The following is a 14,585-nucleotide window of genomic DNA, read 5'->3' as shown; positions in this document are numbered from 1 at the left end:
ATTATGTTGATGTTTTGAGGAGAGAGCACAGATACGATAAGTTGAATATACTCCAGTGCTGAATCATTTCATGATTTTCTAATTCCTATATCATCTTTCACAATCTTGGGCCATCCAAAACACTTAAGCAATTTTGGCATTGGTAATATGTTGTCAGTTGAGCACTGAAATGTTGAACTAAGTTAAAAATAGCTGCTGTATGATAACAATCAGATAAACTTTAAAATGCCTGGATGAGGCAGGACATAACAAGTCAGTATAACAAGCTGCGACAGACTGTGGGGACTTTCGGAGGAGAGAGAGAGTCGAAGCTTTGGACCGCAAGCTGCTGGCAGTAGCTTGCTGCAGCAATGCGTAAAGTCTGATACTTTCCCATGCCTGGAGAACTGGGTTAATCAAACAGCACCCAGTGGGCATTGGATGAGTGACTGTCACTTCGTATCATCCATACATGGATTTTGTTGGAGTACCCTGTGGCGGCCACCTTTGTTAACCCTTACATGGTTTCCGGTATGTTATGTGGTAACCACTTGTGCCAGCGTATATTCAGTGGCTGTCACCTTGTGATATTTCTACGTGAATTTCGGGCCAACTCGACGGATAAGGTCTTCAGCGACTGTTACTTCATTTTCCCAGCGTGGAACCTGTGGAATTCTTCGTGATCGCCTCCTCTCTACATTTTAATCTGGATTTACAAGTTTCTCCCCTCACTGATTCCGTGGAAAGTAGTGGATGCTGCCCATTTCATCACGGGTAAAGCCCCTCCCCACTGTTGAGCATATCTGCATGAAAGGTTACCACAGGAATGCAGCATCCACCATCCTGCGACCCCCACCACCCAGGACGTGCTCTCTTCTCACTGCTGCCATCAGTAAGAAGCAGGAGCTCCAGGACTCTCACCATCAGGTTCAGGAATATTTATTTCCCCTCAACCATCAGGCTCTTGAACCAAAGGGAATATCTTCACACAACTTCACTTGCAACACCCAAGTTGGTGTGTTCTTTCATTAATTCTATTATGGTTATTATTCTATTAGAGATTTAATGACTATGCTTGCAAGAAAATGAACCTCAGGGTTGAATATGGTGTCATATGTACTTTGATAGCTTACTTTGAACTTATTAGATTACATCTTATTGTTGAATTTGAGTATGCCTAACCTGCTCAATTCTGTTCATGCAACAACTCCTTAGTCACAGAAATCAATCTACTGAATTATTGGTACTGCCTCCACTGGAGACTAATACCAGTAAACCAAAAGCTGAATCTGACTTTACTTTTATATTCTGTGTCCTTTGCTAGTATTCTATTAACCTTTCTTATTACTTGCTGTACTTTTCAGTACTTGCTTACTGTTCTTCTTGTTCTCGGACTCCAGAACTTTCTGTACTACAATTTTTGTGGTTTTACAATACTACAAAATGGATGCCACGGCCCACCGAATCCATTTTGTCCATCATCCAACCACTTATGTAAATCCTACATTAATGTCATTTCTTATTTTAATCAATTCTTGGATTTTAGCACTCACCTACATTTGGGATAAATTACAGTGGCCTGTTGGCCTACCAACCTCTATGCTTTTGGGTTGTGGGAGATAATTGGAGCACCTGGGGAATTGTGGAAATATTAGAAATTTATGGCTCACGATGCCAATGCTGTAAAGAAACTATTCCTTAAACTTGCATCAACTAAGATTTTGTGTTAATTTTTTTTTTGTAGTTTTGTTCTTGAACTGCTTATGGTAACATTGAATAAAACTCACCAGTTGTTGTTTGATTATTTTTAAAAATCCATATCTAAATGGAAAGAAAATATTACAATTGCTTAGCAAACAGAGAAAATCTGCAGATGCTGGGAATTCAAGCAACACACACAAAATGCTGATGGAACGCAGCAGGCCAGGTAGCATCTATAGGAAGAAGTACAGTCGACATTTTGGGTCTAGACCCTTTGTCAGGACTAACAGAAAAAAGAGATAGTAAGAGATTTTAAAGTAGGAGGGGGAAAGGGAGACCCGAAATGATAGGAGAAAACAGGAGGGGGAGGGATGAAGCCAAGAGCTGGGAGGTAGATTGGCAAAGGGGATACAAGGGAGAGGATCATGGGACAGAAGGCCTTGAAAGAAAGAAAGGAGGAGGGGAGAACAGGCAAGGAGTTATTGTGAGAGGGAAAGAGAGAAAAAATACTAATAAATAATAAATTAGGGATGGGGTAAAAAGGGGAGGAGGGGCATTAACAGAAGTTAGAGAAATCAATGTTCATGCCATCAGGTTGGAGGCTACCCAGATGGAATATAAGGTGTTGTTCCTCAAACCTGAGTGTGGCTTCATCTCGACAGTAGGGGAGGCCATAGTTTGACATATTGGAATGGGAATGGGACGTGGAATTAAAATGTGCTTGCCAAAGATGCTGAGATTTATATAAGATATCCTTGGAGTATGCTTGTTTTGAAATAAATTACATATCCCTGTTCTTTGGCTAGTTCTCTTCAATTAGTACTATTTCTGTTTGTGATTACTATTGCTGAAGTGTACTTATTCCCCTGCTCTACCAGTTGTACACCTATGACTATTTGGCTAAGTACAGCTCCAACACCATATACAAGTTTGCTGATGACAGCACTGTTGCAGGCTATATCAAAAGGGGTGATAAATCAGCATACAGGAGGGTAATTGAAAATTTGGCTGAGTGGTATAATAGCACCAACCTCTTACTCAATACACGCAACATGCTGGAGGAACTCAGCAGGTTTCACCTGTCACCTGGTGATTCTCTCTCCCTTACCCTCACCTTTTAAATCTACTCCTCAGCTTTTTTTCTCCAGTCCTGTTGAAGGATTTCAGCCCAAAACGTTGACTGTTCTATTTTCCATAGGTGCTGCCTGGCCTGCTAAATTCCTCCAGCATCTTGGATTTCCAGCGTCTGCAGATTTTCTCGTTTGTGGTTTGACCAGGATGTCAATGTCAATAAGACGAAGGAACTAATTGTAGATGTCAGGAGAGGGAAACCAGAGGTCCATGACAGTAATCATTGGAGCATCAGTTGTGGGGAGGATCAGTAACTTTAAATCTCTGGGTGTCATTATCTCAGAGGACCTGTCTTGGAACCATCATTTAACTATTATTGTGAAGAAAAGATGACAATGCCTCAACTTCCTCGGGAATCAGAATCAGGTTTATTATCATCGGCATGTGATGTGAAACTTGTTAACTTACCAGCAGCAATTCAATGCAATACATAACCTAGCAGAGAGAAAAAAAAACATAATAAATAAATGAGTAAATCGATTACATATATTGAATAGATTTTTAAAATATGCAAAAGCAGATCCTGTATATTTAAAAAAAGGTGAGGTCATGTCCAAAGCTTCAGTGTCCATTTAGGAATCGGAATCGGATGGTAGAAGGGAAGAAGCTGTTCCTGAATCACAGTGTATGTGCCTTCAGGCTTCTGTACCTCCTACCTGATGGTAACAGTGAGAAAAGAGCATGGCCTGGGTGCTGGAGGTCCTTAATAATGGACACTGCCTTTCTGAGACACCACTCCACATGTCATCAAAAACCTCAGCAAACTTTTATAAACATGTGATGGATAGTGTGCTGACTGGCTGCATTACAGCCTGGTATGGGAACAACAATGGCCTTGAGTGGAAAATCCTACCAAAGGTAGTGCCAGTACATCATGGTTAAACCCTCCCAACCATTGAGCACATCTACATGAAACGTTGCTATAGAAAAGCAGCATCCACCCTCAAAGGTCCTCACCACCCAAGTCATGCTCTTTTCTCGCTGCTGTCATCAGGTACAGGTACAGGTGCCTCAGGACATGCACTATCAGGTTCAAGAACAGTTACAACTCCTCAACCATCAGAGTCTTGAACAAAAGGGGACAGCTGCACTCATTTAAGGACTCTGTTATATTGCTATTTCATGCTTGTAATTTATTGCTATTTATTTATATCTGCATATGCACAGTTTGTAGTTCCTTATGTTTACAGTTACTGTTTCATAGATTTGCTAAGTATGCCCGCAGAAGAAGAATCTCATGGTTGTATGTGGTGACGTGTATGTACTCTGATAATAAATTTTACTTGGAACTTTTGAGTTATTGAATTATGTACATATACCAATCATCTGTAAAGCTGCATTTGCACCAAATAAATTACTACCATTTTGTCAATTTGTATCACACTGCTGTGATATAAATCTTCTGATACATTGAAAGTTAAACCTACAATGAGGGTTGTAGCAGAGTTCCAGTCAAAAGGACAACATTGTGGATAAGTATTAATTCCCAAAATTCAGTGGGAGTATATTTTCAGGGAGATGAGTAGTTTCAACGAAATAAACACTTCATATACTTTTAGATTATGATGCTAAATCAAATCTGTGGAGTGTTTTACCCTAGGAACTGTTTTTCCATTATACATCTTTTAATTCCTTGTAGTCTGCATGGTTCCAATCCAAAGTGAGATTAGTTTGCTGAAGAAACAGAGTCTGGGGTCTGGAATTGGGTAGATGATGCACTTGATACAGTACCTCACCAAATTAGGCATCAAGGGGTTGAGGGGTATAATGCTAGATTAAGTAGAGGTATAAGTGGCCATTTTTATGAAGAAACATTCCTGTATGCAACCTTGGAGTTTAGTGCTGTGATCTTGGATGCTTACATCTTTATTAATAACTGAATGTTGTGCATCTACATTTCCTGCTGATATAAAAAGTGGCAAAACCAGACTGCAACCTACACAGGTGATCAAAGTAGTGGTAAATGTAGAATAATGTGAACAAATATAAACTTATCCATGTGGATAGGAAGAATGAAAAACACTTATTTAAAAAAATTATATGGCTAAGTGTTTATGTTTGAAGCAGTATGGGCATCCTGAAAAAAATAAATTTCTGGATTGCAAATATACCAAGTAATTAAAATGATGAAAGGAAAGGAAAGAAATCAGTAAAGAGAGTCAGGAAAGAGAGAAACAATAGAAATGGTAAACATAAAATATAGGTAATGGGAACATTGGCAGGAAGCAAATGTGTTCAGGGTTAGAAAAATGTTTGCAGATCACATTTGACTAAACTACTTCTAACTGCCAACATGGCAAGCTAGATGAATTAACAGCAGAATAATCATAAAAAAGTAATTTAATTGTCATCAAGTAATTTTTTTCTGCAGGGCTAGTAAAGCTGGAAACTGAATATTTTGGTGTATTTAACATTTAGGAAGGAGTGCTAAAGGAGAGATAATGTAGTACTGTAAATAAGAAATGAATTTTATAGATATGGGAAGTATCTTGACTTGGCAGATCATGGCATAGTATAGGACTGGTTTGAATGGAACCAAGAAACAGTGGGGAAAATAGTATTGATGCAGGTTGCTTAATAGATTTCAGAATAGTAATTTTGATGTAAGGTGGTATAAATGAGAATATTAGAGATGCACAAAGGTGATTATATGGATATTATGTAGATTGGAAAATCAAATTAATTCCAACTCCCTAGAGACTGAATTCCCAGAAAATATACACGATAGGTTTCTAAAGGATGAGGAATTACCTGTAAAACAGTCTATTTTAGACCTTGTACTGCTTAATGAGAAATGATTAATTAATAAGCATATGAAGAATTTTTAGGTAGAATTATATCAAATTTTACATGATTTAAAAGTGATCAGTTCAATTTAATGCAAGGGTTTCCATTCTCTGGTAGTTTGGGGAAACTACAATAATGCACATGCAATAGCTAGCGTTTATATATTAAAAAAAATGGTTTGCAATAAATATTTTTTCCTTCAATGAATCAAACAGATAAAGAGCCAAGCCACGCTAATAGAGTGAGATGTTTCTTTCTCATTCCTTTCTTAAATTGGAATGGATTGGGGTTGGAGGGATAGGTGGAGATGGTTACATTTGTTGTAATCCATATTCAGGAACAGGTTCTTCCCTTCCACCATCAGATTTATGAACAGTCCATGAACCCGTGAACACAATATTGTTATTAAAGTAATTTTGTCTGCTCTGTACTTCTGAAAAACAATGAATTTCATGTAATGTAAGTCAATGATAATAAATCTTTTTTCTTATAGAGAAACATTTCCAGAGTCTCCAAAATTTGGATGATGATCAGTAGACCACGCATTGCCCATGGCTACCTTTTACAAAACCGTAGGATGTAGTTTTCTGGTTATTTAGCCTCAGAGATAGCATTTTTTTTTACTTAATAGTATTTATTTTTCTTAATTTCACTGGACTCATGACTATAAATTTTCTGGGAGTTTCTTTTGCATCTTCATTATCCACATTACAAATTCTCCAGTTTCTTTAAATACTCACATTTCCTCTTGCTGTTCTTGCATTTTACATGCCTGTAGAAAATAAGTGGCTTAGATTGTTGACTCTGTTAACTACTTCACAATATACGTAATAGTTATTGTATGTAACATTTTATCTGGAAAAGATTTAGATTCATGTTTTCACTGAAAAAGTGATAAATAAAAGAGATAGTTCTCAGCGTCAATAGAGTGATCTCCCTCTGCAAATGAATGATTTGACTTTTGTATTAAATCAAAATTATTAATTGATAGATTATTTTAGGTTTTAAAATATGAATTTTGTTAAGGCTTTATGTGTCGGCATTGTAGCATACTGGTTTGTGTGATGTTACGAAAACACCAGCGACCTGGGTTCAGTTCCACCACTGTCTGTAAGGAGTTTTAAAACTCAGCCTGTAAATGTATGAATTTTCTTTGGGTGCTGTGGTTTCCTCCTATATTCTAAAGACATATGGATTAGTAGGATTATTTGAGAACTAGAGGCAGGTGCCACTTTCCAAAGGTGATGCCTCAAAAAGGCAGTATCTATTATTAAGGACATCTATCACCCAGGATGTGCCCTCTTCTTGTTGCTACCTTCAAGGAGGAGGTTGTCACAACACATTTTATGGCATACGCCACAGTGATATGTCACCTTCCTTTCAGCTTCCTTCTCCTTTTTCATTCCCTTCTGAACTCTCATTGACAAGGCATTTTTGACCACTGAACTGCCGCTCACCTGATGTTTTTAGTTTTTCATTCTCTTTTCTGCAGACTCTAGAGACCATTATGTGTGAAAATAGCAGGAGATAAACAGTTTCCGCGATACTCAAACCATTCCTTCTGGTACCAACAATCATTCCACTTGGATCATATTTCTTCCCCATTCTGATGTTTGGTTTGAACAACAACTGAACCTCTTGACTGTGTCTGCATGCTTTTGTGCATTGAGTTGCTGTCACATGATTGGCTGATTAGATAATTACATTAATGAGCTGGTGTACAGGTGTACCTAATAAAGTGCCCAATGAATGTATGTCCCACTTTTTTTCTGAAGGTTCTTAATTTGAATTAATCTACATAAGCTAGTGGTCAGGGTACATAAATGTGGCTATATTTTACCAAAGATACAAATGTCTTTGATCATTGTTATTTGTTTCTCTCTATCCTGCTTTACCTGTCTGTAATCTTCAGTGTAATTGACCAGAGATTATTGTCACAGGGCTCTTCAACTCACAGAGGCTGCTCTTGCTTTGAGTTATCCTTACCTCTGGAATTGTGTGTAGAGAATTGGCTGCAATGGCTTTTTATCAGTCCTGTACCATTACCTCTCAAACTTCTTGATAATATCTTTCACAGATGCACAAGCTTTTATTTATATGTTGATAACTTAGTTTTGTTGTACTACCCACCTTTCTTGAATGTTCCATGATCTCAGATTTGTCACTACCTATCAACCAATAAATGGGTGATCAGAATTCCCTACAAATGGATGGGAAGGCTGAACACATTCCTTTTGGATCTCCTGCAAGGTTAGCTTTCTCATTGCCATTCATATCCTGGGCAATTTTCTGCACTGTGTCAACCCATTTTAAAACTTAGCTCAGTGCTGAACACAACACTAAAGTACAGTCCATATCAGTAACATGTGATGATTCCTACCTCCATGTTAATGCCTGACTTTCCTTTTCTCAGCTCACTTGTTGAAATCTTTATTCGTGTTTTGTTGCCTTAAAATTTGACGGTCCAGTGCTCGCCACCTGACGAAATATATGCTTAATGTAAAACTTGGTAGAAGGAGTGTTTTCTATTCTCTCAAATTCTTAATTATCTCAATTGCACTGATGTGAGTAAGCTTGCGCTCTAGTAAAGTTGGTTTTGAAACCTATATCCTTGTTTTCAAGTACCTACTGCTTCTATGCTGCCTTCCATCCGTACACCCAAAAGAATGTCTTGACATCTTTTCATTGCAATTGAAATTCTGTGTTGGTGCAAATTGTTATTAGTAATGGTCCAGAATTTTAAGTACAGATTTGTTGCTTAGAACATGTTAGTTTGTGTTGTACAGTAGAAATTTCATTTAAATGAAATGAATGCAGTTCATTTAAATCAGTACCAGCTTTTGTATTTCTGAACTACGTCGACTTAGACCTAGGGGGCCGGCGTCGGGCAACTGAACAACAGTTTTATGATTGAGGACACGCAGTCCCCATTTATTGTCATTTAGTAATGCATGCATTAAGAAATGATAAAAATGTTTTTCCAGAATAATATCACGAAAACACGTGACAAACTGACTTAAAAACTAACAAAAACCACATAATTATATCATATAGTTACAACAGTGCAAAGCAATACCGTAATTTGATAAGAACAGACCATGGCACAGTAAAAGACCCAGTCTCTCTCGAAAGTCCCATCATCTCATGCAGACGGTAAACCTCCAGCGCTACCAACTTGCTGATGCAGCATCCCGTAAGCATCCGACAACAGTCCGACTCCGAGTCCGTCCGAAAAACTCTGAGCCTCCGGCCACCTATTCGACACCGAGCACCGAGCACCATCTCTGCTGAGCGCTTCGACCCTGGCCCCGGCAACAGGTGATACGCAGAGCCGAGGATTTGAGGCCTTCGTCTCCGGAGATTCTCAATTGCACAGCGGCAGCGAAGCAGGCATTTCAGAAGTTTCTCCAGATGTTCCTCTATGCTTCACGGCTGTCCCCATCAAAACCGGATTGTACACGGCACCCCTAGTTACACATATCAATATTCATTCGGAACAGCGGCGTGTGCTGCGTTGAAAATAAATATAAAATAATCAGCTTGATCTGTAATTGAAATGAGAAATATATCATGGACATAATTAGAATAGCTTGGATATTTGAAAAAAAGTCTTTATTAAAAGTGTAAATGAATGTTAGAAAATGTTATTCCTCACAAGTCAGATACACGTATTCTACAACATCCTGTTTGCATATGGAGTAAGGAGTGATTTTGCATTAGAAGATGAGGTTATATATTTTACTTAAAAATACTATTAATGTTTCAGATTTGTATGCAGTTTTATTACAAACTAATAATCTGGGTGTCATTTTGATTCATGTTCTTGAAGAATGGTGACTTGAACTTGAAAATGAAGTCTACTGATGCTGGAGATTCATTGTTAGTTTTGTTACTCATCCACATTTGATACAAGTTAAATTAAAATTTGAAAAAAGCTTCAGTTTCAACCCAAATTGAAAATGAAGGTCCTTTTTAATATTCCTTTTATGGTAAGATTTGTTTCTCTCTGTGTCATTTCCAAGAACATTCCTTTTTTTAATGAAAAGAATTCATCAAAGTCATAGAACTTTTGGTTTTACTGCCTTCATGTTAAGATAAAAATGTCTTCATAACTCTGATGAAGACATCATTGTAGGACTTAAAAGTGAGATTGTTGCTTCAGCTGCATGAAAAGTCCAGAATGCACAGTTTCAGTTATAACGTAGCTAAATGCAGTAGATTTATAATAGCAGTGGGAACAAGAGATCCTTGTGATATTTTTACATTTTATTTTCCTATTACAGTTCATGTCTGAAATTTTATTCATTGCACATTGAAGTAAAATGTACATATTTTGGTGTGGGTTAATTTAAAGTATGTTAGAGAAAAATATCACGTGGAAATGCTTCAGAATTGTGATAATTAGAAGTAATGGATTTTTGAATAAAAAGCATACATCACATTGGTCCTACATGCATAGTTTGCCACTTATTGTATATTACATTCAAATACTGTTGTTCTTTTGGCATGTATGGTTGAATAAATGCAGATAACAAGATCTCATAAATATTCATCATCATGATGTGCTGTGTCATATGACGTGGGCAGTCATGGTCTTTACATGACCATGATTATTCTTTGTAAATTTTTCAACATAAGTGGCTTGCTATTGCCTTCTTCTGGACAACGTCTTTGCAAGATGATTGAGCCCAGCCATTATCAATGCTCTTCAGCGATTGTCTACTTGCCATCAGCGATCACAGAACCAGGACTTGTGATATGCACTAGCTGCCGATACGACCATCTGTCACCTGCTTCCATGGCTTCACGCGACCCTGATCGGAGGGCATATTTCTGTATTGCATAGCCAATATAAACAAAATCGTGAGCAACAAGCATGCTTGGTGAAGTTGTTTTTGAGTAAACCAGAATACTCAGCTGAAACGAAATGTACTTAAGTTGTTTTGCAATTTTACTGCCCTGAAGAAAGAGCTAATAGAATTGCCACAGAGTTCTACTTACATTATCAGTCATTTTCTTGTGGTCTGAAGCAGAACTGCAGAATTAATTCCCATTTAATTATTTTTTCTTAGTCCTGTCCATGGTTCTTTTCACTTCTTCCTCTCATCTGCTTTCAATTTCTCTCTGTTCCTGCTCTCCCATTTTTATTAGTATTATTTTTCATGCAAAATGTTAAATCTTTGAAACATTTTAATATCGTACATGTAAAGAAAAAATCAGAGTTGAAAAATGTGTGTAATTTTATTATGAACAAATGAACATTTAAATATACATCATTCGCTGTTTTTTTTATTTTAGCTATATACAATTATGACTCCAAGGTGGAAATGGAACTTTCTCTACAGATTGGTGATACAGTGCACATATTGGAAACCTATGAAGGCAAGTACTAGTATTTTGTGAACCCTAAGTTGATGGTTTAATTTGAAGAGAACATTTATTTTCTGTATTTTTTAGTGATGGAAATAATGTTCTCATCTTAAGAAGATAACATTCATGTTTAATCTTTTAGCCACTCTTTATGTTATGATAACCTAATCAATGATTTGTAATAGCTCCAGCCAGAGTTGTTAACTTACAGTTCTGGAAAGGACATTCACTCCTTTGTGATGTTGTGAAGAAACATCAAACTCCTCCTCAAGTGTCAGCTCTTAGGCAATTTATATTGATTTTCCACAGGATGATTTGGTTGGTGGTAAGTGGGGAAGGGATGAAATAGAATGCTTTTACCGAATTTAATTATAGCACTTCTCAATACTTTTTGCCTAACTCCATCATTATTTTAGTGCACCAAAGAAGTTACATAATGCTATGAGATGAAAACCAAAGGAGGGTACTGGATTTCTTTGTATTTTAGCTTATACATCATTTAATGGTTAAAAACCCCCACAAAATTGTTTTAATGGCTGTTTAAACATCAGATGCACAAAGGTTTGCAATAGTGTGGATTATTATTCTGATTGCTAACTTTCTAAACTCAATTCATTGAACATTTGCCTACACCATATTTGACCTTGGCATCTCTTTATGAAAAGTCAAGCATTTTGGTGTCAAAATGAAAACATTTAATTTAAATTCTGTGGTGTGGATGAGCTTATTGTTGTTGAAATTTGTAGAAAACAAATTATCTAAGATATATAAAATTGAGATAAATTTTGAAATTGATATTTGAATAAAATTTAGAATTTTTGCATCAATTGCTGATTATAAATGTCTCTTGCATTTCTTTTAAGTTTATGAGAAGGAAATCTAGTGGTACATATTTTCCACTGCATCTTCCTACTTATACTTTTGGACTTTCTCCCATTTAATGCTCATTGTCTATCATAACACTTTATTTATTTATCTGTTGACATACAGCCTGGACTAGGCCCTTTTGGCCCATGGGACCGCATTGTCCAGCAATCTCTCAATTTAATCCTAGCCTAATCATAGGGCAACTTACAATGAACAATCAACCTACCAACCAGTAAGCTTTGGAATGTGGTGGAAACCGGGGCACTTGGAGGAAACCCATACGGTCATGGGGAGAACATGCAAACACCTTATAGGTAGCAGCGGGAATTGAGCCCGGGCTGCCTGTACTGTAAAGTGTTGTGTTAACCACTACACTACCATTTTGTCTGCCATCTAATTCCTCCCTTACAGTCATGAGTCTTGAGTGTCTGAAATAGTCCATTTCTACTTGGAATTTTACAAGTTAAGATCAACAACCTATGTTCAAAGACTCAGCAGCCAGTGGAGATGAGTATGTTGCCATTGTCATGGGCTCTATCAGCAAGTGTGTAGAGGACTGTGTACTAAAGAGGTCAATCCCAAGCTGGAAACCATGGATGAACTGGGAAATCCTCTTCCTGTTGAAGTCCAGGGCTGGGGCATTCAAATCAGTTGAATCTGACTATATAAGAAATCAATGTCCAACCCTTAGAAAGCTATCAGGGATGCCAAGAAACAATACCAGTCCAATATAGTATTCCAGACAAGCCATCAATTTTAGGAGGGGTTACATATGATACCATGCTACAAAACAATGTTAGCTAACGTTGCCAATACCAATACAATACCAATACCAATACCAATCCCTTTGGGCTTAACACATTCTATGCATGTTTTAAACAGTAGGGAATTGGAATGTCACCACTTAACCTGACAGCCTCCAATGCGCATGAACTTACAGTCACCATTGTATCAGTGTATCTGAGAGCTGCCAATGTAAAACAGCTGGTCCAAATGGTATCCCTGGCCATACCCTTAGATCCTTTGTAGATCAAGTGGTGGGGTATTTGCAGGCATTTTTAACCTCTCTCTATTTCAATCTGAGTTTGCCACATGCTTCTATCATCCGGGGACCCATGATAAATAATCTAATCTACGTTAATGACTACTGTCCAGCAGTTCTGACGTCTGCCATCATGAAGTGCATTGAGAGGCTGGTCATGGACACTTCAACTCCAGCCTCCCATCCAACCTCAACCTACTTCAACTCATTGACTGTTAAAACAGGTCTATGGTGGATGCCAATTCCCTGGCCCTATACCTACCTGGAGCATCTGGGTGCTAAAGGCACCTATGTTACACTCTTGTTTATTGACTACAAATCTGTGTTCAATACTGTAATTCCAAACAAGCTCCTCTCCAACTCCTAGGCCTGGAACTCAACACCTTTCTTTCTAATTAGACCCTTGACATTCTGACCAAGAGACCACAATCGGTGACAATAAGGAGCAATAATTTGACTGCTACTATTCTCAACACTGGTGCCCCACAAGGCTGTGTCCTCACTTCCTACTCTACTCTGTATACACTCACTACTTTGTGGTCAGATTCTGCTCTAGCTTCATCTACAAGTTTGTAGATGAGGCTGGGTGGGAGGGGGGAGGTGGTGCAGTGTACTTGCTCCTGTTTACATAAATGCTGCTACAAACGAGAGGACTGAGACACGAAGCATTTAAAAAAATGTGAACGTTGTTTAATTAGATACAATAGAAGTCATTGATTTATAAAATCCTGTCCAAATTCATTCAAGGCAAATTAGTGTTCCACTTTAATGGAAAAGTAATGAAGTTGCAGGTAAATATGGCAAAAGCATTATTTGTGAGGCATTTTCATTATTGATCCAGTAAACAATTGCACGATTGTCTTCTGGTATTGATCACACTCCTTATTTTGAGTGTTTTCCATTTAGAACTATAAAGTCAAGAGAGTTGAGTGAATTTCCATTTAAGCTTGTTTTTAAAGCTTATGCTGTTAAAAAACATAGAAAACCTACAGCACAATACAGGCCTTTCGGCCCACAAAGCTGTGCCGAACAGGTCCTTATCTTAGAACTACCTAGGCTTACCCATAGCCCTCTATTTTTCTAAGCTCCATGTACCTGCCCAGGAGTCTCTTAAAAGTACGTATCATATCTGCCTCCACCACCGTTGCCAGCAGACCATTCCACACACTCACCACTCTGAGTAAAAAACTTACCCCTGACATCTCCTCTGTACCTACTTCCAAGCACCTAAACCTCTCCTGTTAGCCATTTCAGCCCTGGGAAAAAGCCTCTGAGTATCCACATGATCAATGCCTTTCATCATCTTATATGCCTTTATAGCGTCACCTCTCATCCTCTACTGCTCCAAGGAGAAAAGGCTGAGTTCATTCAACCTATTCTCAGAAGGCATGCTCCCTAATTCAGGCAACATCCTTGTAAATATCGGCTGCACTCTTTCTATAGTTTCCACATCCTTCCTGTAGTGAGGTGATCAGAATTGAGCACAGTACTCCAAGTGGGGCCTGACTAGGGTCCTATATAGCTGTGATATTACCTCTCAGCTCTAAAACTCAATCCCACGGTTGATGAAGGCCAATGCACCGTATAACTTCTTAACCACAGAGTCAACCTGTGCAGCAGCTTTGAGTGTCCTATGGACTCGGACCCCAAGATCCCTCTAATCCACCTCACTGCCAAGAGTCTTAACATTAATACTATATTCTGCCAT

General features: G+C 38.0%; 1 protein-coding gene across 2 annotated transcripts in view; it reads left to right on the top strand.

Moving 5' to 3' along the window:
* dock1 (dedicator of cytokinesis 1) overlaps positions 1-14,585 on the top strand; it is a 555,786-nt gene that overhangs the window by 42,139 nt on the left and 499,062 nt on the right. For both annotated transcript variants that reach the window (XM_072239408.1, XM_072239407.1), the window contains exon 2: positions 10,897-10,980. In XM_072239408.1, the coding sequence (XP_072095509.1) occupies positions 10,897-10,980 (84 nt within the window). The remainder of the gene's footprint in view (positions 1-10,896; positions 10,981-14,585) is intronic.

Source organism: Mobula birostris, chromosome 21, assembly GCF_030028105.1.
Source record: "Mobula birostris isolate sMobBir1 chromosome 21, sMobBir1.hap1, whole genome shotgun sequence".
Classification (NCBI taxonomy): domain Eukaryota; kingdom Metazoa; phylum Chordata; class Chondrichthyes; order Myliobatiformes; family Myliobatidae; genus Mobula; species Mobula birostris.
This window is presented reverse-complemented; position numbering and strand designations above follow the sequence as displayed.